Source organism: Leopardus geoffroyi, chromosome C3 (genome assembly GCF_018350155.1).
Source record: "Leopardus geoffroyi isolate Oge1 chromosome C3, O.geoffroyi_Oge1_pat1.0, whole genome shotgun sequence".
NCBI classification, from domain to species: domain Eukaryota; kingdom Metazoa; phylum Chordata; class Mammalia; order Carnivora; family Felidae; genus Leopardus; species Leopardus geoffroyi.
Genome location: NC_059338.1, coordinates 67,492,026 through 67,519,721, shown reverse-complemented (window position 1 = coordinate 67,519,721; position 27,696 = coordinate 67,492,026). Strand labels below are relative to the sequence as shown.

The following is a 27,696-nucleotide window of genomic DNA, read 5'->3' as shown; positions in this document are numbered from 1 at the left end:
CTAAAGTGTACCGTTCAATGGGGCGTGCAGCCATCACCAGGACCTAATTTTAGGGTTAGAAGGCGATTGCCATCGTCACGCCAGTTGTACGTTGGTTTGTTACAGCAAATTTGAGTCCCTTGGTGAACCGGACAGAACTTCTATGTGAAAGATTTGGGGGAAGGTTGGCGTGTGTGTGTGTGTGTGTGTGTGTGTGTGTGTGTGTGTGTGTGTAACAGACGGCAAGTTTTGGAAGAGTACAGAGATGCCAGGGCCCACAGGGTGACAGAAGGCTCCTGCAGGAGGGCACCACTTCCGGGTGCGGCGCGAGCAAAGGCCTGGAGGCAGCGACGGTCCCGCGTACCCGCTGGCCCGAAGCAGCCTCTCTGGGTGCAGGGGAGAGTCCGGGGCGGAGGTGAGCGGCCAGGCAGGAGGCCGAGGGTAAGTCAGTCCGCGGCACCCCGTCCCCGCGACAGGCCATCCGCCGGCTGAGGCTTGAGGGTGCCCGGCGTGGGGACAGTCGCCTGCGGAGCGCGGGAGCGAGGCGCCGCGGGGGCGTGAGCAGGTTACCGACCCTGGGCCGTCCCAGGGCCAAGGTCCGGGGATCGGTGCCCGCGGGAGCACTCAGCCCAGCACCCGCCGCTCCCGAGTCGGCGCCGCAGACCCGGGTCCTCACCGGGAGGACCGCGAACGGGCCCCGCTTTCGTGCACACTGCGTGGAAGTGTGCCAGCGCGTGACCGCGCGCGTGGGCGAGGTGCAGGGGCGGCGAGGTCTGCGGGGAAGAAGCGGGAAGGACACGCGGCGTGCGAGCCCCCCCCCCCCCCCCCCCCCCCCCCCGCCGAGACAGCCCGCCGAGGGGCCGCGCTCGGACGCGCCTGTGCGCGATCAGGTGCGCGGCGGCGCGCAGGTGACGCGCCCTTCCCGGGTCGCCCGGGTAACCCGGCCGGGTTGTCCCCAGGCCATGGGCCCCGCCCCCGACCGCCCCTCGGGGCCGAGCCTGGGCGGGATCAGCGCGGGGGCGCCCGGGGCGGCGGAGCCACAGTCCCAGCGAGCGCGCGCCAGAGCCTGGGGCCTGGAGCCGACGACCGTAAGGGGCGCGGGCTGGGGGCGGACGCGTCGGGGGGCGACTGGGGTCGCGCGCTGGGGGGACGGGTGTCGGGGCGCGGTTCCGGGGGGAAGAGTGGGTGTGGGGGCGCGGTTCCGCCGGGGGGCGGGCTCGGGGTGGGGGAGGGCAGTGTGACTTACTCTCGCTTCGGGGACCCGCGTCTGCACCCGACGGAGGGCCTGGCGCGCCCATGCCTGCCCCCTCCGTGCCCCCGAGGCTGAAGGGGCGCGGCGGGCCCCCCCCCCCCACCCCGCACTCTCTCCCCGAGAGTTCTGCTCACAGGGTGCGTCGCGCCCCGCGGTGAAAAGCACGTGTTTGTCTCTGGACCCCTAAACCCTGCTCGGATCTTGAGTTTGGAACGCGCTTTCTTGCCTTCGCTGTCCGCTGCCCCCGCCCCCGGGGGGAAAGGGGTGCCTACAGCCACCTGAGGGGACCCGGCCTGGGTCCCAGTTCGCCGTGTGGCCCTGAGTTGCACCCGCCCCTTTCTGAAGCCTAGGCGAGGGGACGGGATCGTGGGGACAGCGGCTCTAGCAGCGGTCAGTCCCAGTTTGACTTTTTTCTCCACCTGCTCCCTCCCGCCCCCTCTGCCCCCCCCCTCCCCCCCGCCATAAGCCTCGGGGTCCGCAAAGCCTGGATGTGCCCTGCGCCCGCGTGGGCAGACACCCCTCCTCCTTTCTAGACTTCCCTCTCCCTGCCCGGGCAGCACCCCGGCTGAGGGGCGGGGAGGCCTGTGCATTCGGGGTCCCTGCTGTCCGTTCAGCGCCTTTGCTCGGATTTGTGAGCTCTGGTGGGAAATTGCTGAGGACACTGGCAAACGCTGTTTCTGTGCCCCTCCGCGGCATCACCAAGAGCAACCGTTCTCAGGAGGCCTCGGGGGCTCCAGAAAGTAACACTGGCCTCTGGCCCCGATGGCTGGAGGTTGTTGCCTGAGCGAGTAGAGGCTGGAGGGCAGAGCCCCACTGGGCCTGCCTTAGTAAGAAGTTCTGGGATTATTCAGCATTTTTCCCAAACGTCCGCACTTGGAGGGCCATGTGAGGACACTCTTGTTTCCCTGAGGAAGCGTGGACTGTGCTCAGGGGGGCCTTCTGCCCTGGGTGGGGGGGCTCAGCAGGGAATGTGGACTCACTGGGCTCCCAGGTTTGCTGGGGAGAGGTGGACAATAAAATAAACTTGTAAAATGTAGAGTACGTGTGCCGTCAGGTGTAGAGCCCTGGAAGAGGGAAGGGGGGTGTCCGATGAAAGGGATGCCTCGTCTGAGAGATGGTGGTTGAATGACCCCGAGGAGTTGGGAGTGGCCGGTTGCCGTCGGGGGTGACAGTGCACCAGGCTGAGGGAAGAGCAGGAGCAAAGGCCCTGTGGCAGGAGCAGTCCTGGCATGGATGAGCTTTAGGTCTGTTTGCTGCGTGCAGGCGGGCCTGGCTGCCAGCAGTGTCCTTTGGTGTGAATGACCTCTTGCATAAACTGAACCAGCTTGACAGCGAGAGGACTCAGAACTTCTGAACCTATGCTGCCTCTCCCCGACCCCCCAGTTCCAGGAACAGGAGGAGCTCCACGGCCAGTAACTGCTCAGCAGGGCGGCCGAGGTGAACCTCCACACCGTCTGCTCCGACCCGCGTGCTCCCCTGTGCCTTAGGCACTCTGGCCAGACCGGCTTCGGGGAGCAGGGTGCCTGCCAGAAGTGACCAAATGCCCTTGGGCAGGGGCCTTTCGAGAAGGAGCACTGGCCATTGCAGGAAGCAGAGCACCTCCCCCGGGAGCCTCCCGCTCACGTCCGGGCACCAGCTGGAGCTCGCAGGGAGCCCCCGCCGTTGATCCGAGAGCCCAGCTTGCACACAGGCTTGGTAATCGCTCACCCGACAGCTTTGACTTCCCTCCCGGGCTCCCGGCCCAGGCCCAGGCCCCACTTCTCCACCCTTGAGCGGATGACACAGAGCTGGGCTTAGGGGAGAAGCGAGGGCCGGGGGCGCCCGGCCGGCTCAGTCCATAGAGCGTGTGAGTGTTGATCTCAGGGCTGTGAGTTCGAGCCCCGAGTTGGGTGTGGAGGTTACTTACAAATAAAATCTCAAAAATAAATGAACAAGGGAGATCTAAGCGTGAGCGGGTTGCCACCGCCGAGGGAGGAGCCCAGAACATACCCACCCGGGGCTGGGTGTGCAGAAAGCAGGTGCGTGTTGGTTCGGGGGGGGCCCCCCTGGGTCTCATGCTCAAAACCCACCTCTGCAAGGGCCCTAGAGCCCATCACTAGTGATTGGAGGGAACACAGCGATGTGGACAGAGAACTGGTGTGGAGAGAAGAGCGGGGTCATGCACTGGCCGGGCCGAGACGTCCCCTGCCCAGGCCTGGTCCAGGGACACAGGAGGCCGGGCCAATCTATCTGCAAGGCTCCTCGTGGCTCCAGCGGGTGGTGACTGTGTGGTTAAGTCCAAACTGATCTTCAGGAAAGGAAATTTGTAGGCGGAGTGCGGTCGGTTCAGATGGGGCCAGGGTGGGCTTGATGCCCGTGCCAGGCCCGCTGAGGGCAGCTTCAAGGACAGTGAGGGCTCCGGCCCCAGGGTGGGGGGCAAACCCTGGGACAGAGGGCAGGGACTTCAGATCGATACAGAAGTGTCACTGCCCAGCCTGGCAGGCCTCCTGGGGACAGCGGGGGACTGTCGGTGGGTGTTCTTGGCCTGGGCCTGGCCCTTTAGGAGCAGACGCTCCCGGGTGCCATGGGGACAAGGTGGGGTGCAGCAGGGAGAAGGCCTCCCCCCGCACAGATCCCCCAGAGCACCCAGCCACCCGCTGCCCTGAGGAGGGAGGAGTGGTTGGTGCTCCAGGAAATCCTCCCAGGCGCCCGGGAGAGGACCTCGCAATCCCATCCCTGCTTATATAACGTAACACAGCTGAGCCAGCCAAGTTCAAACTGGTGTTTTTGCTTTTGCTGAGGTGTGTTTACCTTGCCAAGGGAGGTCCTAGTTCATCGTTCCTTGACTCCTGAAGGCCTAGCTGAGGCCCCTCCCCCCAGCGGGGCTCACAGACCTGAAGTGGCCCCCCCATCGTCCGTGTCCGGTGGCTGGGGACACGGTCCCACTGCAGCTAAGCCTCCCCCTCTGAGGCCTCACTGGAGGTGCTTGCATTTCGGGAACAAAAGGGCTCTTCTGTCTGAGGAGCTCAGAGATGTTCTAGAAGATTCCATAGGAGGAACAGGAGGTCAGGTCAGGAACAGGGGTTTCTGCTGCCTTTGGGGAGGCCGGGTAAACTGTGTTCAGGGGTCTTCTTGGGGCTTCTGAGCCAGTGGGCTCAAGAGAACGGCTTCGCCCGAGCTTCGTTTTTGTGAGTCTCTTTAAAACAGAAGGAACCAGCCCTCACTTGTCGGGGTTAGTGGGTGTTCGAAGAGCCTTCCCTCCCAGGGCTTCTCCCCGCCTCCTCGCAGAAGGCCATGGTGCCCAGACGGACTGTCCCTGCCAGGGGCCCACGGGCAGCCTTCAGCCGGCTGTGTCCTGCCCCCGGAGCCCGGGAGAGCGCAGGAAACCGGGGAACTTGGCTTTTCCCTAGGGGACGGGCGCCCTTGGCCTCACTGAGTGGTGATCCTCCCGTGTGTTCCCCTTCTTCTCGGGACTGGACAGACGGGGCCTTCTGGAAAGTAAGAGAAGTGCTTTGGTTCCGGGGCCAGGATCATTCCGGCCAGTGACCAGCACAGCTCGGGGAAGTCTGAGTCTCTTACCAGGTTTTTGGGGGGTCGGGGGGGGCAAACAGATGTACTTTCCGGCTTTCCAGGTTTTTTTTGCCCGTGGGAGGACCTGCTTGCTAGGCCGCATTGTCCCCGCAGGAGCTGACGGGCCCTGCCACCAGGTGTGGGAGGGTGACCTCGTCCCCCTCACCCGGCTCCAGTCCCCGCCCTCCCACAGAGGCAGGGCTGTTCTGTCCACCAGGACCTTCGATGGAGTTCCAGAAGTCGTTTTTGGCTTCTGCGACTTTTATTCCTTTTTGCTGCCCAGACTTTGCCGCAAGCAAACTAACTCCAGGCCCAGAACATTCCCGGACACGGGACCCCGGGCCTGAGGGGCCGCCCTACGGGAAGCACAGAGGCCCTTTCGCTGCTGTCCAGACGGGAAGGCGGCTTAGGTTCCTCAGCCAGGGCCCAGCCAGTGGCGCTCTCCGGTTAAACAGCCCTGAGGAGGTGTCCTGAGCCCGGAGCACATTGGTCAAGGGCTGGCTGAGCTGGGGGGCGAGGGCGGCAGAGCAAGGTCAGCGCTGGGAAGGAGATCCGGGGTGCTTGGCGGAGCGCCACCTGGCCCGCTACCTTTATCCTCGGGAATCGGAGTCTTTTCTCTGCTCAGAGATGCCAAGTGCCGAAACCCCACGGAGCACAGCACTCTTTCCTCGAGGCGGCGAGCTGTGGTCCGCTCGGGCTCCTTCTCTTGTCACTTAAAACCGATGGAAAACTGAGCCAGGAGACAGAACAGAGTCTCAAGTGACTCCCTGGGCACGAGCCCCCAAGCCCCTCCTCGCACCGTTCAGCTTCGGGCCTGCGTGGAAGGCTGTGTAGACGAGCCTGGGGAGGGCTCGACTCGGGCCGGCCGAGGTCCCCCAGAAGTGCCGGGGGCCTCTAGCCCAGCCGGGTGGCCTCCCTCCTCCCACCGAGGCCCCTGCGGCAGGTGCTGGGCGCCCCTCGCTTTCTGCCTTCCGCCACCCGGGCTTTGGGGCTCGTGTTCCTCGGGTCCCGCCTGCTCTTTTCTCTACAGAGACCACCAAGCTTCCTGTCATGGTCCCAGCAGCACATGTCTTCAGGGAAGGTTCCCTCGGCCTCCGCCCCCTCTCTCGCCTACCTGTCACATTCTCGGGATTTAAGTGCAAAAGTGAATGCCCAGGGCGCCCGGGGGGCTCAGTCGGTTGGGCGTCCGACTTCGGCTCAGGTCATGATCTCATGGCTCGTGGGTTCGAGCCCCACGTCAGGCTCCGTGCTGACAGCTCAGAGCCCGGAGCCTGCTTCGGATGCTGTGTCTCCTTCTCCCTCTGTCCCTCCCCTGCTGGCACTCTCTTTCTCAAAAATAAATATTAAAAAAAAAACCTTTTTTAGCGAGTGCCCGTGTGGGGACACCACCCCTTGACCGAGGTAACTCCTTGAATCCCCAGCTCAGCAAGGCCTGGACAAGTGGGGCCACCAGCCTGAAGTCACGTGGCTGGCGAGCGGCAGGAGCACAATTGGAGGCCAGAGGTTGGTGGCTAAACACCGGCCGGCTGACCCCTGGCTCCCTGGACGCCCCTGTAACACCAGCAACACAAGTCCTGTCTGGCTGTCTGTCCACGCAGGCGCAATTGGAGAGTCGGGTTGGGGGGCGAGGGGTCCGCCGGAGCGTCCCCTCCAAGGCAGCTGGATGTCCCTTCACTGCGGCCCAGAGCAGGCCCCCCCCCCACCAGGAAGCCTGCACCACCATCCCCCCCCCCCCCGCCCCCACCCTGTTTTTACTTCTCTATTATTCTGCTTTGTGGTTGCCCACAAACTGCATTTTCCCTTCCCTAGGGGCTTGGCTCTGGGCCATTCTTTCTCCCAGGGCTTGGCTCCCGGCCTGGAGGAGGCAAACAAGGCCCTCGGCACGGGCAGGGGTGCAGGGCCCATCCCGCCTTGCCCATCTTGAGTCCCCATCCTCGTCTGGCCACTGGGGTTCCAGGGAAAAGGCTGTGGGGGCACGGGGGTGCAGTCCGGACGTCCTCCCCCCCCTCCTCTCTCTCCTCTTCCCCCCATCCCTCCCCCTCCCCCCCTCCTCAGGCTTTCCCGCTCTGGCTGGGCCAGCTGCCACGAGACCCAACAGCGAGCAAGGACGGCGTCGCAGGGATGGCGTCGGGGAGCCCCTGGGAGCCGTGCGTTGGCGGCAGGAGGGCGGGAGGCTCCCTGCTCCGCCGCCTTGGCAGGCCCGCCCTGGCTCCGAAGGGAAACCGTCTGCTTTTCCCTTTCCGCTGGATGTTCCTTTGCCTTCCTCCAGAGAGGTGTGGGGAGGGCGGCGCGGGGCCCGGGGAGGCACGCACACCCCTGCGCCCCACTTTCTGTCTGGCTCGCCTCCCCCGTTCTCGCCCTGCCCCGCAGTGTGCCATCCAGACAGACCTCCCCCAGAAGGAGCCGAGGCCCTCACTCTCATGTGAGTCTGAGTCACTGGCAGGAAACCCTCAGGAAGCAGGGCAGAGGGCGGAGGCCTCCTGTGCACAGAGCTGGGCCCTCCCGGCCTCTTTTCTCGAAGAAGAGCCCGGGATGCCCGGCCCCCACCCCGGCCCGTACAGGTGAGCTCAGAGCTGGGCTTAGCTGGTCTGAGGGTTCTCGCACCTGCCTGGGTGTGAGGCTGGGGGAGGGGGGGGGTCTCTGAGGACAGGCTGGCAGGACTCCCCAATAGTGTTCAGCAAGGTCCAGAGTCTGAGCCTCATATTCTGGATCCCAAATCCTGATATCTGCAGGCCTCCGGGCACCCTGGCTCTCCAGTCTTCCTTCAGGGGGAATTTGCCAGAACACCACCTCCCACCTACTCAGCCTTCTCCCTGCATCCCACGGCCCGTGTCTCAGAATAGTCTAAGAAGTAGATGATATATATAACTCCTCAAGGAGAATTCAGCCATCTTTCTGGGCACGAGCTCTGGAAATTTTCAACATTGTCAGTGAAAAAGTTTTTATTTTGATTTATTTTTTGAGGTTTATTTATTTTGAGAGAGAGCGCAGGCAGGTGCGGATGTGTGGCCAGGGGAGAGGCAGAGAGAGAGGGAGACAGAGAATCCCAAGCAGCCCCCGCGCCGTCAGCATAGAGGACGCGGGGATCGAACTCACGAACCGCAAGATCGTGACCTGAGCTGAGATGAAGAGTTGAGACGCTCAAGCCACTGAGCCACCCCAGGCGCCCCTCGAAGAATTTTTAAATTCATTCATTCAGCAGAGATTTTCTGAGCATCCAACACGTGCCAGGTGCCGGGGACCAGCGGGGAGCCAGAGAAGACATGGCCTCTATCCTCGGGGAGCTTACTTCCGGGGTGCGGTGGGAGGGTGGGGGCGATATGGCCGCAGGACCTTGAACAGATGTGACCGTGACTCGAGCTAGGGGTGGGAGGCGCACAGAGCTGAACTAGGTCACGGGAGGCTGCCGGGAGGAGGGATGCTGGATTTGAAATCTGAAGGATGAGCAGGGGTTCAGGAGCTGAAGGGAGAGGGTGCTCCCCCACCGCAGGAGGGCAAGGAGGGGAGGTGTGGGCGGGTCAGAGAGCACAGGCCCTGAAGGGTTAGCCAGCATCTAGCTGTTGCAGGGACAGGGATGTGCAAGGTCAGGTTTGTATCTGCAGAAAGTCACTCTGGCCGCAGGGCATGCTGGGGGTGGGGACAGGGAGGCAGAGCACGTGTGAGGGGACCGGAAAGGGCCTTTGCTCTGCTCCAGGGGACCGGCCGTGCAGGTGGATTGAGATCGACTTTGGAACTTGCCGATTGATTGGATCCACGGGGGTGGGACGAAGGAGGGGGTTTCAAAGACGTCGCCTGGGCTCTTGGCTTGCCATTCGGGGGGTGGGTAGTGCCCGCAACAGCGAGGAAACCCCGAAGGAGACAAATTCAGGGGCACAAGGTCACGGTGTGATCGCAGACGCGCGAGGAGGGGATGTGGAGATGCTCACGAGCAGGGGAGGCGGCAGGGGGCTGCTGGGGTCTTGGTGGGAAACACGCACCTGTCTGTCTGTGCAGGGGTGACGGCAGGAGCCACGTTCGCGGAAAGGGTGGCCCCATTTGGACAGGTTCTCTGGTGCCCCAGCCAGCTTCGTTGTTGACCCACTGGTTTCCGGAGGCCTGTGGGTTTCCAGATCGTCCTTTTTACCCCCCCCCCCCCCCCACGGGTCCTTGGCCGCTAGAAAGTCACCCAGCAGGATCCCAGCCACAGCTGCTCAATTGGTCTTGTGTGGAGAGGGCGTCTGACGCACTGTGGAAGTGGGGCCGCAGGAAGGCCGTCACCCTTCTGGTCTTTCCCCTTTAAAAAATAAAATTAAAAAAAGACAACCATAAAATAATCACTCTGCCGAAGGGGCACAGATTCGTTCTGTGACAGCGCATTTCATCCCCAACTGGTGGACCCTCGGGTTGTGGCCAGTCTTACCCTTCTACCGAGAGAACAGGGAGGCCACATTGTATGTAAACAGAGGTCAATGTTCTGCAGAGAGAGGCCCCCCTCCCTGCCCCCAGGGCTGTTGGGGGGGGTGCCGGCAGGGGCCGCTGGTGTTTTGCATTCTGACACCTGTCAGGAAGTTGATTCTCACTTAGAGAAGCAGCCTGAGGGGCGCCTGGGGGGCTCAGTGGGTGGAGCCTGCAACTCTGGATCCCAGGGTTGTGAGGTCGAGCCCCACGTTGGTTACTTAAAAATAAAATCTGTAAGACCCGAAAGGACAATTTTGAAGGCTGAGCATTTGTTGTTGAGAGTTTGTCCACGGGGAACTGGATATATTATTTCCCCCCCGACTTTTTTCAGTTAGTGAGGATGATGTTAAGGTTTATATAATAGAAAACTCAAAGCAGCAGTGGCTTAAACAATGTAGAAATGTGTTTCACTGTCACACAAAGGAAGTTTAGGAGTAAGTAGTCCCGCGGTTAGCAGGAACCCATTTTCCATCATTGTCCTGGTGCTGACCTCTTTCCTCAAGAAAACCTCATGGCCCAAAATGGCTACCAGAGTCCAGGCATCACATCTATGCCCCAGGAAGCGTGAAGGGGGAAGGGCAAAAGGTGCGTGCTTCCCAGCCGAGTCCAGGCTCTTTCCAGTCTTCCACACACGGGCAGGACCCATGCACCGTTGTGCACGTTGTGCACTGCACAATCTTAGAGGATGCCACGCACGTCATCCTCTAGATGTATGTAGATCTACGCACAAGTGCTTTCTGGCAGATGGCAATGAGGCATCCTATGACAAAAGCAGCAGATTAGGTTAATTTTCTGGCAGCGTTTTGAAGAATGGGGTCTTTTCCTAATTCACACGGAGGTACTGTCTGGGCCACAAGCGGGGAGGAGGGGTGGGGGGCTCCGCCCCAAATACACCTCCAGCTCTTTGTCAGCACCTAATCGCTCCTTTAAATCCTCAGCTCGCTGCTAAGCTGCAGGGAGCACCAGGAAATGCAGTGTTTAGCTGGGCTTTGCCAACAACAACAACGATTCCCTCGATTCAATTCCATCGCGAGGAAGGAAGGGGCGAATTTAGCCGCCAGGCTCAGCCACCCCGTGTCTCAACCCGAGGGCGCGTTTGCGGAGCAGCCGGGCTTAGGGTGCCGAGTTTTGAGGAACTTGCCCAGGCCCCCTTTTTCTCACACAACCATGCCGTGCTCCCCTCCCCAAGTGCCCGTCCTCGCCTCGCTCCGGAGTCTTGGCTTGTAATTTACAGGAGGGCCATCCGACTGGCAAACCCGATTTCTGAGTTAAAACCCCCGGCTTCCTCATGCAAAAGGAACCGCGTACAAAGGAGGCGAGGCAGAGACCCGTCTCAGCCAGTGCAGGTAGAAATGGAAAGAGTGCGCCCCAGAGGTCCCAAGTGTCCACACCTTCGCCGAACCCGGATGTAGATCCTAGAGGCTCCTTGCTTACACGGCGCACTGTCTTTCGGCCTCATAAATTCCTGTTTATCCTTAAAACCTCAGCTCCGCTCCCCCCTCGTCCGTGCAGCCTTTGTGGCCGACTTAACCACTGCTGCATTTGCACGCTTCTCCTCATCTGTGTAGACAGGGCTGTGACCCACCTCCTGTGCCTGCAAAGGGCCGGGCTCACGGTCACAGCCATGCGGTGACCGCCGAACCCGCCTGTGGTCCCACGAGCCAGTTTGCCTTTCCCCTCCCGGGGCCCCGATCCGAATCTCTTACCTGAAAAGAACGAGTGACTTCTGGTGCCTTCCAGACCGCATTCAACTTACAAGAGTTGACTTCGGCTTTTAGGACCAAGCCTCGAGTGAGTTGTACGTACGGTTTTGAAGCTTGTATTTTTGCCCCGAGCCTAACAGAAACACCGCCTTCGGTGAAACTCCGAGGCCGACGTTCCGTTTACCGGTGACAGGAAGCACCTGCCTGGCTTGACCTCCTGCGTTTAGAGCCGTTAACCTTGCAGGAGTCAGGCTCCGAATCCTCAGATCTCGCCGAGTAAAGAGTCAGAACCCGGGCGGGGAGGCCACAGTCGAGGGCCGGCGTGCAGGCTCGGGAGGCCCGTGACCACGGCCACCCCAGGCTCCCCACGGGGTGTCCCCACAGCGGTGACCCCATGCACCCCTGAGTTGTGTCCCGCACCTGCCCAAGCCTGGCTCCTCGGGTGTCTCTGGCCCAGGCGACACACGGGCCTGTGCCCCCTGCACACTGTCATCGCGGTGAGTGCCGGGCCGGGCCCCACCACCAGAGGAAACTCCACGCTGCCGTCCCGTGGCCCTGACAGTGGCCTTCCTTTAGGAACGGTCTGCGGGACGTGCAGTTTTGTGTCTGGCCCGTTCGGTGCAGACCGTTGGGGACCCCCCTGCGTGGACGGATGGCGTCAGGGACGTTTCTAGGTGTGGGGCTCCCCACCTACAGCTGCTCGGTGTGGCGCACTCTCGGGCTGGGTCTGCGCCTCGGGGCGAATCGCGGAGTCCTCGCGTTTGTGAATGTCCAGTTCTAGTAGATTCCACCAGTGCTCCAGAGAGGTGGTGGGAAAGTCTGCTGCTAGATGTTGACTTCTAGCTTCTCTCTAGGAGTGACCGCCACTATGGTTCCGACGGTGCCCTCCACGTGCCCTCGCCTCCTTAAAGGGAAAGGTCTCACTTGAGTCTCCTGGTGGCAGGGCTGAGGCCTCCCCAGCCTCCCCGCCTCCCCGCGTCAAGCTGGGGTGATGGCCGCACTGTCTGTCATACACAAAAAATCACCAGATTGAATACTCTAAGTGGGCGAATTATATGGCCCGCGAATTATGCCTCGATAGAGCTGTTTTAAAAAAAAAAGCTGAGGGCTCCTGGGGGGCTCAGTGGGTTAAGGGTCCGCTCAGAGCATGATCTCAGGGGCGTGGAGCCTGCTTTCAAAAAAATACAGCTGAGCCGCGTGGCCGTGTTCGGGCCCCCAACACTCGCCGGGCCCAAACCGGGTGCGCCCGGCCCCTGATGGGCACCCTGGGGACAGGCCCCTCCCAGAGACAAGCCAGGGGCGGAGCCTCGGGAGCCCAGCATTCCTGGGGGTGGGGGCGTGCGCGCGCGCGCGCGCGCGCGCGCGCACACACACACACACACACACACACACACACACACACGAGGGTGGAGAGAAGCTTCCAGAAGCATGGAGCAGAAGGCCCCTTAGAGAAACAAGAGGCCTCAGAAGTGCAGCCCCTGCATCCAGGGCCGCGAGAGGCCATCCTGTGTTGGTGTTTTCCCAATTCGCTGGATGAATTTCACAGCTCTTGTCGTTTTCCTGCTGATTTCTGTTTTTCCCACACTCAGACTCTTCTTTCGCAAGTTCCCGCAGTCGGGGGCTGGGTGGGAGGGAGGGTGGGGGTCGGGGTCTCGGCCGGGGGTGGGGGGGCTCTCTGCACTGACCGGCCCTCCTCGCTCCTGCAGGAATCATGTGGCTGGAAATTCTCCTCGCCTCAGTGCTGGCCTTCGTCGTCTACTGGTTTGTTTCCCAGGACAAGGAGGAAACGCTGCCACTGGAAGATGGGTGGTGGGGCCCCGGGGCGAGGCCCACGGCCCCAGAGGACGAGAGCATCCGCCCTTTCAAGGTGGAGACGTCAGACGAGGAGATCAAGGTGAGGCCCCTTCCCCAGGCGGGGCTGAGCCGAGGGGAGGGCTGGGACGCCTGGCTGTGTTCCCTGGGAGGCTGGGAGTGGGGTGCCCTCCGCTGTTCTCACACCGGCCAGGGGCAGATCCTACAGAGACGTGCCCAGCCCGACCCGTGCCCACCTCGTCCCCCTCTGCCCACCCGCCCCTCTGCTCCTCCCTCCCCTGCCCAGAGCCCAGCAGCACCAGGTGATGGGCAGGGGGTGCCAGCTGGCCCTGGGCGTGGGCATCACGGGTCACAGACAGCAGCTGCTCTCCCCTCCTCCGCGCCCTCCTGCCACCCTGGGGGTGAGTTTAGCCAGAGAAAGCGAGCAGGTTGTCATCAGGGCCTGGGTGGGGGTCCTGAGTGAGACACAGGGCCGTGGTGACATCAGATGCTGGGGTCCAGAGAGGCCGCCGCAGGGCCGGCACTGGTGACGCGGCCTGCTCTGTGACAGCTGTTCGAGGCCCCATTCAGTCCCCGTAGGAGGCAGGACCGTCGTTCCCTCTGCATGTGCAGGAATTGAAGCTTTTTACCCAAGGTGACCGAGGGATGAGCAGGATTTGAACCCAGGTCCGTCAGCTCCAGAGCCCAGCCCCCACCCCGCACGCTGGAGTCAGCTGGGATGTGATCAGGGGGGTGTGCTGCCGTGGGAGCTGGGCCAGGAGGGTGACCCGGACGTCCCCTCCCGTTCTGAGCTCGTCGGAGCACGTGTGCGTGCAGGCGTGGGCTGGGTGCTCGGAGAAGAGAGGGGCCCTCCCTCCAATAGCTCCTAGTCCCGTGGCTGAGAAAGGAAGGTGCACAGAGAAAAGGTAGCTGAGAGATGAACAGCGGGTACATGCTTTCACAAGTGCCCAAGTCGTGAGATTTCCGAGGAGGAAAAGAGTACAGAGCAGAAACTGGGCTGCGCCCAAGAGAAACCAGGCTGAGGATAACGCCTTTCGTGGGTTCCTAGACTTGGAGTCTAAAACGTCCGGAATCTGGGAGCCTGGGGTGCTATGGAGGACACCGAGGGGGCCCGGGCTGGTCCCCTGGCCTCGCCTGCTAGGCTCACACCTTCCTTCTCTCCCGGTCTGTCATTTTATCCCAGCCGAGTTACGGCGTATCGTTCAGTGCTGTGTACCCACGTCCGCAAACCACAGCCCTGGGACAGATCTGTCTGCCCCCCCGGGTTATACAGCCCCCGTGTTAAGAATAGTCTTTACTGGGGCGCCTGGGTGGCACAGTCGGTTAAGCGTCCGACTTCAGCCAGGTCACGATCTCGCGGTCCGTGAGTTCGAGCCCTGCGTCGGGCTCTGGGCTGATGGCTCAGAGCCTGGAGCCTGTTTCCGATTCTGTGTCTCCCTCTCTCTCTGCCCCTCCCCCGTTCATGCTCTGTCTCTCTCTGTCCCCCCAAAAATAAATAAACGTTGAAAAAAAAATTAAAAAAAAAATGCTTTTAAAAAAAGAATAGTCTTTACATCTTTAAAATGGCTGAGGACATAACAAGAATAATGTCTCGTGACCCGTGAGAATCACCTGGCCTTCAGACGTCAGTGTCTGCGAATAAAGTTTTACGGGAACACAGCCGTGTGCATTGGTCCGCGCCGTGTCTGTGGCTGCGTCCACGCTGCGAGGACAGAGTGGGCCAGCTGCAGCTGGAAAGGGCCTAGAACGTTCATAGTGCCTGGCCTCTTACAAAAAAGTGTGCCGGTCCCCGCCAGAGGTCAGCCTAGATCCGTTAAAGATGCGTGTAGCGGTGATGCACTTAAAAACAAAGAGGAGATATACGGGTGATGTCGAGGGTGAAGGACACAGCTTTGGGGACAGCTGCGGTCATGGGAAACGAGGTGCCTTCTGGGGAAAGCGGACGACCCCGAGGGCACCTGTGGGGACCCAGGGGACCTCACCCTCCCCAAGGGACTTGGCTTCGCCTCCCCGGTCACAGTATCTGGCCGCTGCGGGTCTGCTCGCCTTCTGGAAACAAACCTTCTGTGCTCTGCCCCACCCACCCCTCTCTCCCTGGGGTCCTGCATTTCGCTCCAGGACTTACACCGCAGGATCGACGGGACCCGTTTAACCCCACCTTTGGAGGACAGCCGCTTCCATTATGGCTTCAACTCCAACTACCTGAAGAAGATCCTCTCCTACTGGCGGAATGAATTTGACTGGAGGAAGCAGGTGGAGATGCTCAACAGGTACCCTCACTTCAAGACCAGGATCGAAGGTACGTTCCCCAGACGCCAGCGGGAGAGGGGTGTGTGTCTCAGGAGCGGCCTTGTAGCTGCTGGAGGGGACCCGGACCCAACTTAGGATCCAGTTACTGGTCCTTGGGGTGTATTTACAGGCTGACCTCACTGGGGCAAAAAGAATGCAGAGTCCCCACAAATCCAGTGGGCTTTAGAGTGAGACAGGAAGACACGTCAGTAATTTGAAAGCCAGAGATACGCAGAATCTGGTCCGCCGCTCCGTGAGGGTTTGGAGTCCGTGACGCCGTGACTGCTCAAGGGCGCTCAGCCCGGCGGTCAAGGTCCTGAGAACGATTGCCCTCTCTGTCTGTGGCTCGAGACCTGGCGTCCTGCCGCTATGGGACACCGCTGTCCCTCGGCATCACCTGGGAGGTCCCTTCCCGCCCAAAACTGTCTTGGCAAGGTGACCTCAAGATCATTTGGGGTGAGGGAATAGTTTCCTGGGTGGAAAAGCGTTTTCCCCCAGTTCTGCTGAGAAGTAACTGACGCCCGCCAGCGGGTAAGTGTGAGGCGTGGGGCATGATGGTTTGATTGACATCTGCTGTGAAGTGATTGCCTGGGTGGGGGGAGAGGAGGTGTGGGGGGGGTTCAGCTCACATCCAGCTTCTCCTGTAGAGACGATACAAGGAGAGAACAAACTTCTCTCCCCCTGCTGAGCTCTCAGGACTTACTCTGAACCTCCCTATGTACCCACAGCAGTGCCAGCTCCCATCACCAGGCTGGACGGACGCCCCCCCAGGGCTCACCTCGACCTGGGGTGTGCACCTTCTGACCCCTCCCTCTGGCTCCCCCGCCCCCACCCCTCCTCTGGTCTCTGTTTTCTACGATTTCGGCTTTTGTTTCATTTTAGATCCCACATATAAATGAGATCACGCGGTATTTGTCTTTTTTCTCTCTCTGGCGTGTTTCACTTAGCTCAGTGCCTTCAAGGTCCACCCATGTTGTCACAAATGGTAAGGCTTCCTTGGGGCGCCTGGGTGGCTCAGTCGGTTGGGCGTCCGACTTCAGCTCAGGTCACGATCTCAGAGTCTGTGGGTTTGAGCCCCGCGTCGGGCTCTGTGCTGACAGCTCGGAGCCTGGAGCCTCTTTCGGATTCTGTGTCTCCCTGTTTCTCTGACCCTCCCCTGTTCATGCTCATTCTCTGTCTCAAAAATAAATAAATGTTAAAAAAAATTTAAAAAAAAATTAAAATAAATGGTAAGGCTTCCTCATTTTTTTTTTAACTTTATTTATTTATTTTATTTGCTTGAGAGGGGGAGAGAAAATCCCAAGCAGGCTCCATGCTGTCAGCACAGAGCCTGACTCAGGGCTCGAACTCATGAAACTCAAGGTCAGGACCTGAACCTGAAATCAAGAGTCAGACACTAACTCGCTGAGCCACCCAGGCACCCCCAAGGCTTCTTCGTTTTTAAAGGCTGAATAGTAGGGGCGCCTGGGTGGCGCAGTCGGTTAAGCGTCCGACTTCAGCCAGGTCACGATCTCGCGGTCTGTGAGTTCGAGCCCCGCGTCGGGCTCTGGGCTGATGGCTCAGAGCCTGGAGCCTGTTTCTGATTCTGTGTCTCCCTCTCTCTCTGCCCCTCCCCCGTTCATGCTCTGTCTCACTCTGTCCCAAAAATAAATAAACGTTGAAAAAAAAATAAATAAATAAAGGCTGAATAGTATTCCATTTATATTTATAGAGAGAGACCACATCTTCGTTATCTGTTCATCTACTGATGGATACTTAGGTGGCTTCCTTGTCTCGACTACTGTAAATAACGCTGCAGTGAACGGGGGTGCATTATCATCATCATCATCCTTATTTTTAGAGAGAGAGGGAACCTGTGAGTGAGGGAGAGGGGCACTTTAAAAAAAAGCTTATTTATTTATTTTGAGAGAGAGCAGGGGTGCCCCTTTTTTGATCATGGCCATTCGACAGGTATGAAGTGGTATCTCATTGTGGTTTTAATTTGCATGTCCCTGATGATGAGTGATGGTGAGCATCTTTTCATGTGTCTATTGGTTGTTGTGTGTCTTCTTTGGAGAAATGTCTATTCAGGTCCTTTGCCCATTGTTTTAATTGAGTTATTTGTTTTTCTACTATTGGGTTGTTAGGAGTTCTTTATGTATATTGGATACCAATGCCTTATCAAATGTATGGTCTGCAATTAGTTTCTCCCGTTCCCCAGATGGTCTTTTCGCTTTGTTGATGGTTTTCTTTGCTGTGCAGAAGCCTTTTAATTGGATGTAGCCTCCAAGAAACTGTCATCAAGACCCACGTCAGAGAGCTCTGTGTCTGTTTCCTTCTGGAAGTTTCATGGTTTCAGGTCTTACATTTAAGTCTTTGATCCATTTTCAAGTTCATCTTTGTGAGTGGTGTGAGGTAGGGGTCCAGTCTCATTATTTTCCATGTGACCATCCAATTATCTCAGCGCCATTTACTGAAGAGACCATCTCCTCTCCATCGAGTGTTCTTGGCTCCCTTGTCAAAGCTTAGTTGACTGCATATGCCCAGGTTTATTGTGATTCTGTTCCGTTCATCTGTTGGAAACACTTATTTTAACCCCAGAACGATTGATTGATTAATTGATTGATTGATTTAGAATGCTTATTTACTTATGTTGAGAGAAGGAGAGAGCAAGCAGGGGAGGGGCAGAGAGAGAGGAAGAGAGAGAATCCCAAGCAGGCTCCACACTCCGTGGGGAGCCTGACGTGGAGCTCTAACCCATGAACCGTGAGATCACGACCTGAGCCAAAATCAAGAGTCAGACACTCAGCTGACTGAGCCCCCCAGGCGCTCCTTGGAACAATTTCAAATTTACAGAAAAATAGTGAGGACGATACGGGAAGTTCCCCTGTACCCACTCCCAGTTTCCCCTTACCGTTAACCTTAGTCTGGTACATTTGTTACAGGGAATGAACCAGTACTGATATGTTAATACCTCCACTAAAGTCCATACTTTATTCAGATTCCCTTAGTGTTAAAAACATCTTTACTTTTTAAAAAAATTTTTATGTTAATTTATTTTGGGGGGGGAGGGGCAGAGAGAGAGGGAGACACAGAATCCGAAGCAGGCTCCAGGCTCTGGGCTGTCAGCACAAAGCCCGACGCGGGGCTCGAACTCACAGACCGCGAGATCATAACCTGAGCCGAAGTCGGATGCTCAACTGACTGAGCCACCCAGGTGCCTCAAAAACATCTTTATTTTTAAAATTCTATGGTTTTGGGGCACCTGGGTGGCTCAGTCGGTTGGGTGTCCAGCTTCGGCTCAGGTCATGATCTCACGGTCTGTGGGTTCGAGCCCCGCGCTGGGCTCTGTGCTGACAGCTCAGAGCCTGGAGCCTGCTTGGGATTCTGCGTCTCCCTCTCTCTCTGCCCCTCCCCGCTCATGCTCTGTCCCTCTGTCTCTCAAAAATAAATAAACATTAAAAAATAATAATAATAAAATAAAGACTGAAAAATACAGTGTCCACAGACAATGGGATATGGCTCAGATTTCCTCAGTCTTCACCTAATGTTGTATTTCTGTCCCGGGACCCCGTCCCGGACACCCCATTACGCTTTGTTTCCATGTCTCCCTAGGCTCCTCTGGGCTGTGACAGTGCAGACTTTTTACAAAAGGCTCACAGATCCTAACTTGCCTTGAGCAAAAATAAAACCCTACGTACATTCTATTTTGGAACGTGGTTTTCCACTTGGCAACATTTCCCGGGGTCCTTCCGCGTTGCTGAATGCACTCCTATTCGGGAGCGCCTGGGTGGCTCAGTCGGTTAAGTGGCCGACTTCGGCTCAGGTCAGGATCTCAGGGTCCGTGAGTTCAGGCCCCGCGTCAGGCTCTGTGCTGACAGCTCAGAGCCTGGAGCCTGTTTCCGATTCTGTGTATCCCTCTCTCTGACCCTCCCCCGTTCATGCTCTGTCTCTCTCTGTCTCAAAAATAAATAAACGTTAAAAAAAAAAATTTTTTTTTTTAAAGAAAAAAAAAAGAATGCACTCCTATTCATAGGAGACCTTACCTCCTTTGGAACACACTGCACGGCGTGCAGTTATTTCGAATTCAGATTGTCACCTTTTCATCTGAGTGTAAAGTTAGGGAACACCCACTCATTCGCGCCCGTGCTGGCGTGCGCACGGCGGTCCTTGGAAGCTGTCCCCCGGGAGGGGACTGGTGGCTGGGGGAAGGGCCGAGGCCAAGGCTGACTGTTCACTGTTCCCTTGTATCCTTTTTGAATTTTAAATATTTAAATTTTATTTTCTTGCTTTTTATGTTTATTTTAGTTTAGAGAGAGACAGAGCACGAGCAGGGGAGGGACAAAGAGAGAGGGAGACCCAGAATCCAAAGCAGGCTCCAGGCTCCGAGCTGTCAGCGCAGAGCCGGACGTGGGGCTCGAGCCCACAGACCGCAAGATCATGACCTGAGCCGAAGTCGGACGCTTAACTGACTGAGCCGCCCCAGCGCCCCTAAATGTTTGAATTTTAAAAGCGAAGGGGTGCCTGGGCGGCTCAGTGGGTTGAGTGTTCAACTCTAAGTCACGATCTCACGGTTTGTGGGTTCGAGCCCCGAGTCGGGCTCTGTGCTGACGACGCAGAACCTGCTTGGGATTCTCTCTCTCCCTCTCCCTGTCTCTCCCCTGCTCACACGTGCTATCTCTCAAAAATAAATAAATGAACTTTAAAAAAAAAAAATGAAGACAGACATTAAAAATCAAAGAGGAAGCCCTCCTTGTTTCCCGGTAGGTCCGTGGAGCCCCAGGCACCCCAGACCCAGGCTGCGGGCTCAGAACCCGGGAGCAGAGCTGGGCCCGGGCCTGGCGGGTGGCAAGGGGCCTGGAGGGGGGTGTCCTGGCCCAGCGCCCGCCGGGACAGAGGCTGGAGGTGAAGGGACGAGGGCCCTGAACCTCGGCCTCCCTGTGATCAGCAATGCCGCTGTCTCTGGAGGCCCTGCCTCACCCCCCGAGGGAGGCCCAGGCCTCCTTGCAGAACAGGGAAGCCGGCACAGAGGCTGGAGCCCAGGGGTAGGGGCAGAGAGGACCCCGGAAAGTTCGGGGCGTGAGGGTCAAGGACGGCAGGCAATGGAGAGGAGGGAGGCCCTCTGGGACCACCCGGGCCGGGGAGCCAGGGGAAGACTCTCGAAGGCTCGCTGGGCCCGGGCCAGGCGACCAGCGCGGGGACGAGGCTGACGGCACCTGGTTGCAGCCACCGCAGGCCGCTGTCCGGACGACTCAGTGCCGGGAGTCACCCCACCTTGTGGCGCTTACGGTGTTTCTGTGCTGTGACGTCCTGGGGAACCCCGAGGTGGTCCCGGGGTCAGGCGGTTTCCAGGAAGGGAACAGCCCTTTAATAGCTCTCGCCTCTGGGTTTTTGAACATCCAGGCACCCCTTAACTTTTTCTTTTAAGATCATCTATTCATTTTAAGAAAGAGTGTGAGCAGGAGAGAGGCAGAGAGAGGGAGACACATAGAGATGACTTACAAAAATAAAATCTTGGGGCGTCTGGGTGGCTCAGTCGGTTAAGCATCCGACTTCAGCTCAGGTCATGATCTCGCAGTCCGTGAGTTCGAGCCCCGCGTCAGGCTCTGTGCTAACAGCTAGGAGCCTGGAACCGGGTTCGGATTCTGTGTCTCCCTCCCTCCCTGCCCCTCCCAGGCTCGCACGCTGCCTCTGCCTCTCGAAAATAAATAAACTTTAAAAAATAAAGACAGACAATATCTCCGATGCCCGCCGGCCTGACTGTGCTCGTCTCCCCAGGGCTGGACATCCACTTCGTCCATGTGAAGCCGCCCCAGCTGCCGCCCGGCCGCACCCCCAAGCCCCTGCTGATGGTACACGGCTGGCCCGGCTCCTTCTACGAGTTTTATAAGATCATCCCCCTCCTGACTGACCCCGCGAACCACGGCCTGAGCGAGGAGCACGTGTTCGAAGTCATCTGCCCTTCCATTCCTGGCTACGCCTTCTCGGAGGCAGCCTCCAAAAAGGGTACGGGGGCTGCGGGGGGCGGCGTGGACCAGGCCTGCCCGCCAGGCGGGGAGCCAGCACACCCTCTCGGGCTCTGAGGCGGGCGAGGGGCGGTGGTGACCGACCCTGGCCCCAGGGCCCCGACTCCCGTGCCCTCGGGAGCTCCCCGCATCTGGGCCCCGGGCTGTCCCGGGCCAGCGAGGCTGACCGAGCCCCACAGGAGCACACTGGTGGCTGGCCTGAGCCCATCGCGCCCTCGCTGCTTGGCTGTCCCCTCGCTGTCCCTCCCTGCCACGCGGACACCAGGCTCGCTCCCTGCGGGGCACTGGCCTCGGCCTCGCCACCACCGTTGGGGCCCGGGACGCCTCCTCCCCTCCTGTGAGCTGCTGTCACCCCAGTGGGGGGCAAGAGGGGTGTGAGGAATTTCACAGGAGCCCAAGAGGACCCCACGAGTGACTTCCTGTGACTCTGTTCTCCTTCCCTCCCAACCAGGCTTGAATTCAGTGGCCACCGCCAGGATCTTTTACAAGCTGATGCTGCGGCTGGGCTTCCGGGAGTTCTATATTCAGGGCGGGGACTGGGGGGCCCTGATCTGCACCCAAATGGCCCAGATGGTGCCCAGGTGAGTGTGCGTGTGCACAGCCCCCGCGAGGTCGCCGTGTGCGCGGGGACGGCGGGATCTGCCTGCGGGGGGCCACCGGGCGGGGTGTCTGTGGGCCCAGGGGGAGAGCACGGAGGGTCCCCTGTCACCCAGCCGCGCCCGGAGCTCTTTGGTGTGGATCCTCTCCGTTCGGTATCACACGGGGTTGGTCACGCTGGGCCAGGTGCCCAGGCAGAGAGGGACAGATAGAGGAGGGGAACGTCAGAGTGGACCCTTCTGGTGGCCTGGGAGAAGCCAGAACTTTCTGGAAACTCTGTATTCCCGCCCCCCCCCACAACGCCTCCCTCCTCCTGCCGGCCTCCCCCCACCCTGGCTTGCCCTGGCCCTGACACCAGCCTCACCGGCGCCCGCTCTCTGCCCTCACAGCCATGTGAAAGGCCTGCACTTGAACATGACTTTCATTTTTAATGGCCGCATCCTGACGCTCTTCCTGGTTCAGCATTGCCCGAGGCTCTTCGGTTTCACCCAGAGGGATATGGAGCTGATGTTGCCCTTCAAGGAGAAGATTTTCAACAAACTGCTGCGGGAGAGCGGCTACATGCACATCCAGAGCACCAAGCCCGACACCGTGGGTGAGCCCGCGCTCCAGACACGGCGGCCAGGGCGGGGTTCACGCCCCTTCCATCCAGCCGGGCGCTGTTGGGGGGGGTGCTCACCCGCCCCAGAAGCCGCGCTCCAGGGATGCACACCTCCTGGGGGGGACCTGAGCTCTTTCTTAGGCTGCATGTCTCCGCTGAGGTCAGTTGAGGTCAGTTGTCCCAGACGACAGCTTGAGCTGATGCCGTGTGCACTGGCTTTGACCCCTGACCCCCAGACTCTATGAGCCTGAATGGAGCAGGAAGCCTGGGGGCCCGGCAGCCCCAGGACCGTGGGGGGTGGAGGGGGTCGTGTCGATTTGTAACGGATCCCCTATTTTGGACGTTTAGGCTGCTTCTTACTTTTCACTGATCAGAGCGTATAAACCAAAAGCCCCACCTTTTCTTTTTAAATGTTTATTTATCGTGAGAGAGAGTGAGCAGGGGAAGGGCAGAGAGAGGGGGAGACAGATTCCTAAGCAGGCTCTGCACCATCAGCACACAGCCTGATGTGGGGCTTGAACTCGCAAACCACGCGATCATGACCTGAGAAGTCAAGTCGGACGCTTAACCGACTGAGCCACCCAGGCGCCCCAACCCCACCTTTTTTTTTTTTTTTTTTTTAGTTAGTTTATTCATTTATTTTAATGTTTATTTTTGAGAGGGGAGGGGCAGAGAGCGAAAGAGGGAGAGAGAGCGAATCCCAAGCCGGCTCCGCGGTGTTCGCACAGAGCCTGAGGCGGGGCTCAAACTCACAAACCCTGAGATCATGACCCGGGCTAAGATCAAGAGTCTGACGCTTGACCAGCTGAGCCACCCAGGCGCCCCGGGTCTATTTATGTATGCAAGTAATCTCTACACCCAAAAGGGGCTCCAGCTCGTGACCCTGAAATCCAGAGTCGCACGCTCCACCAAATGAGCCGACTGGGTGCCCCCAAGACCCCACCTTTTAAAAAACAGCATTCATACAGATCTCGCTTGTGGACCTCCCCAAACACAGGACGCTGCCCACGTAGTGGGTGGGCTCCCAGGAAGCCGTGAGGGTGTCCCCCTTTTACTCAGATCAGGATTCCAAGGCCAAGGGTTAAGTAGACGGGGTGCAGAGCACCCCAAGAGTTAGGGCAGAGCCGTGCTCTGACCTGGGCACTGCCCTGTGGGGCCCGCAGCACCCCGTGTCCTGACAGCCAGCTCGCGGGTCCCAGGCCTGTGTCACTCCCTGCCTCTCCCCTTGCCAGGCTGCGCTCTGAACGACTCTCCCGCGGGCCTGGCTGCCTACATCCTGGAGAAGTTTTCGACCTGGACCGATTCTGAGTTCCAAGAGCTGGAGGACGGGGGCCTGGAGAGGTGAGCCCCCCACCCCCGCCCCGCCAGCCATGGGCCCGCGTCCCGGCAGCCAGCGTCCCTCTGGCCGACGGCCAGCACCTTCCACTCACTGCCGGATGCTCCTCAGACCCTCACCTCAGGTCCTCCGGATGAGGAAGCGGACAGAGGTCTGGCGACTGGCCCCGGGCCTCGCCGCGGAGGGGTCAAGACCAGGGTCGAGCCCTTGAGAATGTCTATGCTCCATTTGCTAAATAGCACCCCCGTCCCCCGGGATCAGGGGGTCCAGAGGGCAGCGATCACCCAGGGTCCCCCTGCTCTGAACCCAGGAGAGCCTGGCATCATGGCCACCTGACCGTGTGCCCCGGGGAAGGCAACCCTGGACGCTGCCTCAGAAAGACTGGGGAAGCTTCAGAGGCTGCAGCCTCTGCTACCCGGCCAGCCTTGACCCGGCTTCTGCAGCATCCGTCCCTGTCTTCGTTACTTCGGGGGCATGCAGAGTGCCAGACTCCGTGCCGGTGTGGGAGCAGAGGGAGAGGGGGCTGGCTCCCTCCTCGGGCGCGGAGACCGTGTCTAGGCCATGCCGGGCACGCAATCGACAAATCTGTAGTGGACGGATGAGCTCTAAGAGACCGTCCAGAGAAAGGAGGCTTTGCCTTGTCTGAGGGGCGGGGCGGAAATGACTGGGAGAATCTACTGGATTTGGGCTTTGAGGGATGAGTAGGAGTTTGCCGGCGGACAGGGTGGAAGAAGGGAATTTAGGCGAAGAGAAAACACCAGGTGCTCCTGGAAAGGCTGGCTCGGCGGAGGCCTCGGGCAGGGACGCAGGGGCCGGGCCATGAACCCATGCACAGCCCTCACCCTGGGGTCTGTTCCCTACCCCACGTTGGAGAGGACCCCAGGGGGATGGGCCTCCACCAGGAGCTCTTAGGCAGGGCTGGCCCTGTTCCTTGCCCAACAGTACCTGCAGCCAGGTGAGGGGCCCCACCAGACCGCCCCCCCCCCAGGCTGACCACCCACTGTAGCTGCCGCCTGGCCGCCGGGGGCACCAGAGCCTGGAGCAGGGGGCAGGCGCCATCAGCTCTGTGTTCTAGAAAGGTCACTGACTGCGGTAGGCCAGAGACGGGTGTGGTGGTAGTTTCCAAGCCGGGACCGGAGCCGAGGGAATACGGGAGCCCTTAGCCACCTAGCTGAAAGCCCAGTTCACAGGGTTTGAGAGTTGATTCTAACCATTCGGTTCCCATCGACCGCTCTCCATTTGGAGGTTCCCTCGTCTCTGTTCCCGCTCCGGGCCGCTGTTGCTGGAGGCTAAGAATGTGGAAATGAAGATGCCTGATGAACGTGTTCTTCATTCCGGAGAAGCCTCTTTTCTCCCAAATCCTTCGTATTTTCATATTAATGTTAATGCTCTCCCTTCCCCCGTCACTGTCTCAAGCCGCACCGGTGGGGAGCAGGGCAGGGGTGAATCGAACGTTCCTTAAAACGTGGTGCCGAGGATAAAAACATACTTGGCCGACCGCCTCCAAAGAGCCGACACAAACAAGTAAATTCGGCAGATTGGCTTCGGTTCAACTAAGGTCACTTCCCTGGAGGCGGAGAGCTGGGCAGGCGCAGTGACACTGCGGGGCCTCCCCCCCAGAGGGGGACAGCCAGGGCGTCGTGGGGTTGGTGTGAGGGAGGTGGCAGGGGAGGCAGAGGAGGGGTGCCTCAAAGTGTGCACGTGCGCGTGTGTCCGAGAGGGGCTGGGCACAGAGCACACTTCTGTCCCGGACGTGCTGGGTGCCGGGTGCCCACTGGGGAACGGGACTGACATCTGAGCCTGGGGAGGGGTCCAATGGGAGGAAATGACCCTCTCTGTGCTCGGGGAAATTAGCGGTTGGCATCAGGGCAGGTGGGGCAGCATCGGGGGGTGCTGGGGGGACCCCTGGCTTACTGGCTGCGGGAGGGGGACGGAGGGAGGTCCGGGAAGACAGAACGTAGTGAGAAGGGCGAGTGTGGATGGAGAGTTGCAGCGTGGGGGGGGGGGGGGGGGTGCCGAGGCATGGGGGAGGGCTGGGGCGGGGGCGGCGAGGGGAGGGGAGGCAGAAGGCAGGCCTGGGTGGCATCGGACAGCAGACCGTGGGCAGGGGAGGGAGACTTGGAGGCGGATGGAGGGATCGGGCCCCCCGACAAGGAGGCTTAGATCTCCTAAGCCCCCAGGACTGGAATGGAGCAGGGAAGGCCCAAGGGGAGCTCTGTGCGGACTTGGGTTCCCTCAGGGAGGCTGGCGGGGTGGGGGCTGTGGGTGGCACGTGGCCATCGGGACACACCGAGGGTTGGGACCCGTCCCCAGAGCTGGAGTCCCCTGGGGTCTGCGGACCAGCAGGTGGGTCTGGGTGGCCGAGGACACTGGCAGAGCGTTGTGGGAATGAGAGGGGACAGGGTGGGAAGCTGGCGGGTCTGTGCGCAGTGGATGTGGGGTTTCTAGGGTCAAGAGGACCAAATGGCTCTTTCCTCCCCAAGGGTGGAGCCCCGCAGCCTGGGTGGGTCCCCCTGCTCAGCAGTCCCAGCCTGAGTGTGTGTGTGTTGGGAGGTGGGGGGGTCTGCACAGGGCCCCACGACTCCTAGGGTGACTCACTTGGCGGGAAGCTTGTGGGTAATGCCAGGCACGTCCAGGGGCTCCAAACGCTGCCTGGAAACCCCGTCCTGCCCAGGCCCCGGCAGGGGCGAGCCCACCTGGGGATGGTCCACGAGGGCCAGAGGTGGGCAGCCACCTCCGGGCACCCGGTGGTGACCAGCCCAAAGCCCCTGGGTTCGGTTGTCCTCACCTGCTGTTTCCTGCCCAGGACCGCTCTGGGGATGGTCGGGGGTGCGGGCGGCCGTGAGGGCCAGCAGAACCTGCTTCATGCACGGTCCGCATGCCGCGTCACCTGCGGTCACGGTGGCTGGTGACCCTGGGCGGAGCCTGCCTGTGCCCCGGTCGCAGTGAGGTCTGAGGGGGGAAAGCAGGCGGGCCCGAAGGCTGCCCTCTGGTGCACCCGGGGCTCAGCGGCCGTCTGGTTCTGCTTCCGCAGAAAGTTCTCCCTGGACGACCTGCTGACCAACGTCATGCTCTACTGGACAACTGGCGCCATCACCTCCTCCCAGCGCTTCTACAAGGAGAACAGGGGGCAGCTCTTCAAGCGGGATCGGTAAGCCTGGCCCAGCCCAGAGGCCTCCAGGGCAGGGAGCCGCAAGACAAGCCGGCCTTGAACCCGGGGGCAGACGCCCAGCGTGAGAACGAGTTTGTGGGTGGGCCGGAGGTGCTGGGAGAAATCTCGCACGTCTAGAGTTAGCTCAGGAAGGGAACGCGGGGCCGGCCCACTGTGCCACCCCTGCTTCCAGGGCCCCTTGGAACCTCACACGGAGACCCTCAGGTGGCAGCGAAGGGACAGGGGACACCCGTCCCACCTGGCCCTGTTCCCCAGCCTGGCCAGCCCTTCCAGAAAGGCCCTGGGTGGGTTGGAGTTGAGGGCGCGGTCACAACCCTGGCTCTGACCTCCTGTCCCCTCCGCCCCGTCCCTGAGCCCCCGCGGTGGGGACAGAAGGGGACCAGGATGCAACGTCGCCTCTCAGGGGATCTCTGTCCCTTCCAGGGTCAAGGTGTTGGTGCCCACCGGCCTGGCTGCCTTCCCGTGTGAGCTGATGCACGTACCGGAGAAGTGGGTGAAGGGCAAGTACCCGAGGCTCGTGTCCTACTCCTACATGCCCCGCGGGGGCCACTTTGCTGCCCTCGAGGAGCCGGAGCTGCTGGCCCAGGACATCCGCAAGTTCGTGGGGCTGCTCGAGCTGCCCTGATGCCGCGGGGGTAGCCCCCGGGGCCGAGTCTCCCTCCCGTCAGCCGCCGCCTCCCAGTGCGGCCCCCCGCCCCGTCTTCTCTTGGCGAAGGTGTATCCCCCCCCCCCGCCCCCTCCCCTGCCCGTCCTGAGCCCCGCGCGCTGCACGCACCCTCCCACATGCAGGTGGATGCCGATAAATGATTTTAGTCCTCAGAGCGGCTGGAACCAGGTGACCTCTGCTTGTCCCGGCCCCACATGGGGTCCCCTCCCAGGAGAGCTGGCAAGCGTACGGTCTGGGCTGGGGAAGGAGCCCCCACTCGACCCCCCCCACCGGGTGTCCTGGGCACCTAGAACACCC

The 27,696-nt window shown here is 60.2% G+C and overlaps 1 protein-coding gene across 3 annotated transcripts; it reads left to right on the top strand.

Annotated features, from left to right (window-relative positions):
- Positions 1–935: 935 nt before the first annotated feature.
- Positions 936–27,551, top strand: EPHX1 (epoxide hydrolase 1). Of its 3 annotated transcripts, none has more exons than XM_045453274.1 (9): positions 936–1,067; positions 12,627–12,814; positions 14,851–15,031; positions 20,779–21,006; positions 21,478–21,607; positions 22,013–22,218; positions 23,457–23,565; positions 26,595–26,711; positions 27,156–27,551. In XM_045453274.1, exons 2-9 carry the CDS (start codon positions 12,632–12,634, stop codon positions 27,355–27,357), a joined length of 1,356 nt encoding a protein of 451 aa, XP_045309230.1. In that variant the 5' UTR covers positions 936–1,067; positions 12,627–12,631; the 3' UTR covers positions 27,358–27,551. The 3 variants fall into 3 exon arrangements, with proteins under 3 accessions (XP_045309230.1, XP_045309232.1, XP_045309231.1); XM_045453276.1 differs by lacking the exon at positions 936–1,067 and adding an exon at positions 2,655–2,926; XM_045453275.1 differs by lacking the exon at positions 936–1,067 and adding an exon at positions 7,006–7,202.
- Positions 27,552–27,696: the final 145 nt, after the last annotated feature.

Coding starts and splice junctions, on each gene's coding strand:
- EPHX1 (XM_045453274.1), top strand. CDS start 12,632: ATGTGGCTGGAAATTCTCCTCGCCTCAGTGCTGGCCTTCGTCGTCTAC. Junction 12,815..14,850: donor CGTCAGACGAGGAGATCAAG/GTGAGGCCCCTT, acceptor ATTTCGCTCCAG/GACTTACACCGCAGGATCGA. Junction 26,712..27,155: donor CAGCTCTTCAAGCGGGATCG/GTAAGCCTGGCC, acceptor TGTCCCTTCCAG/GGTCAAGGTGTTGGTGCCCA.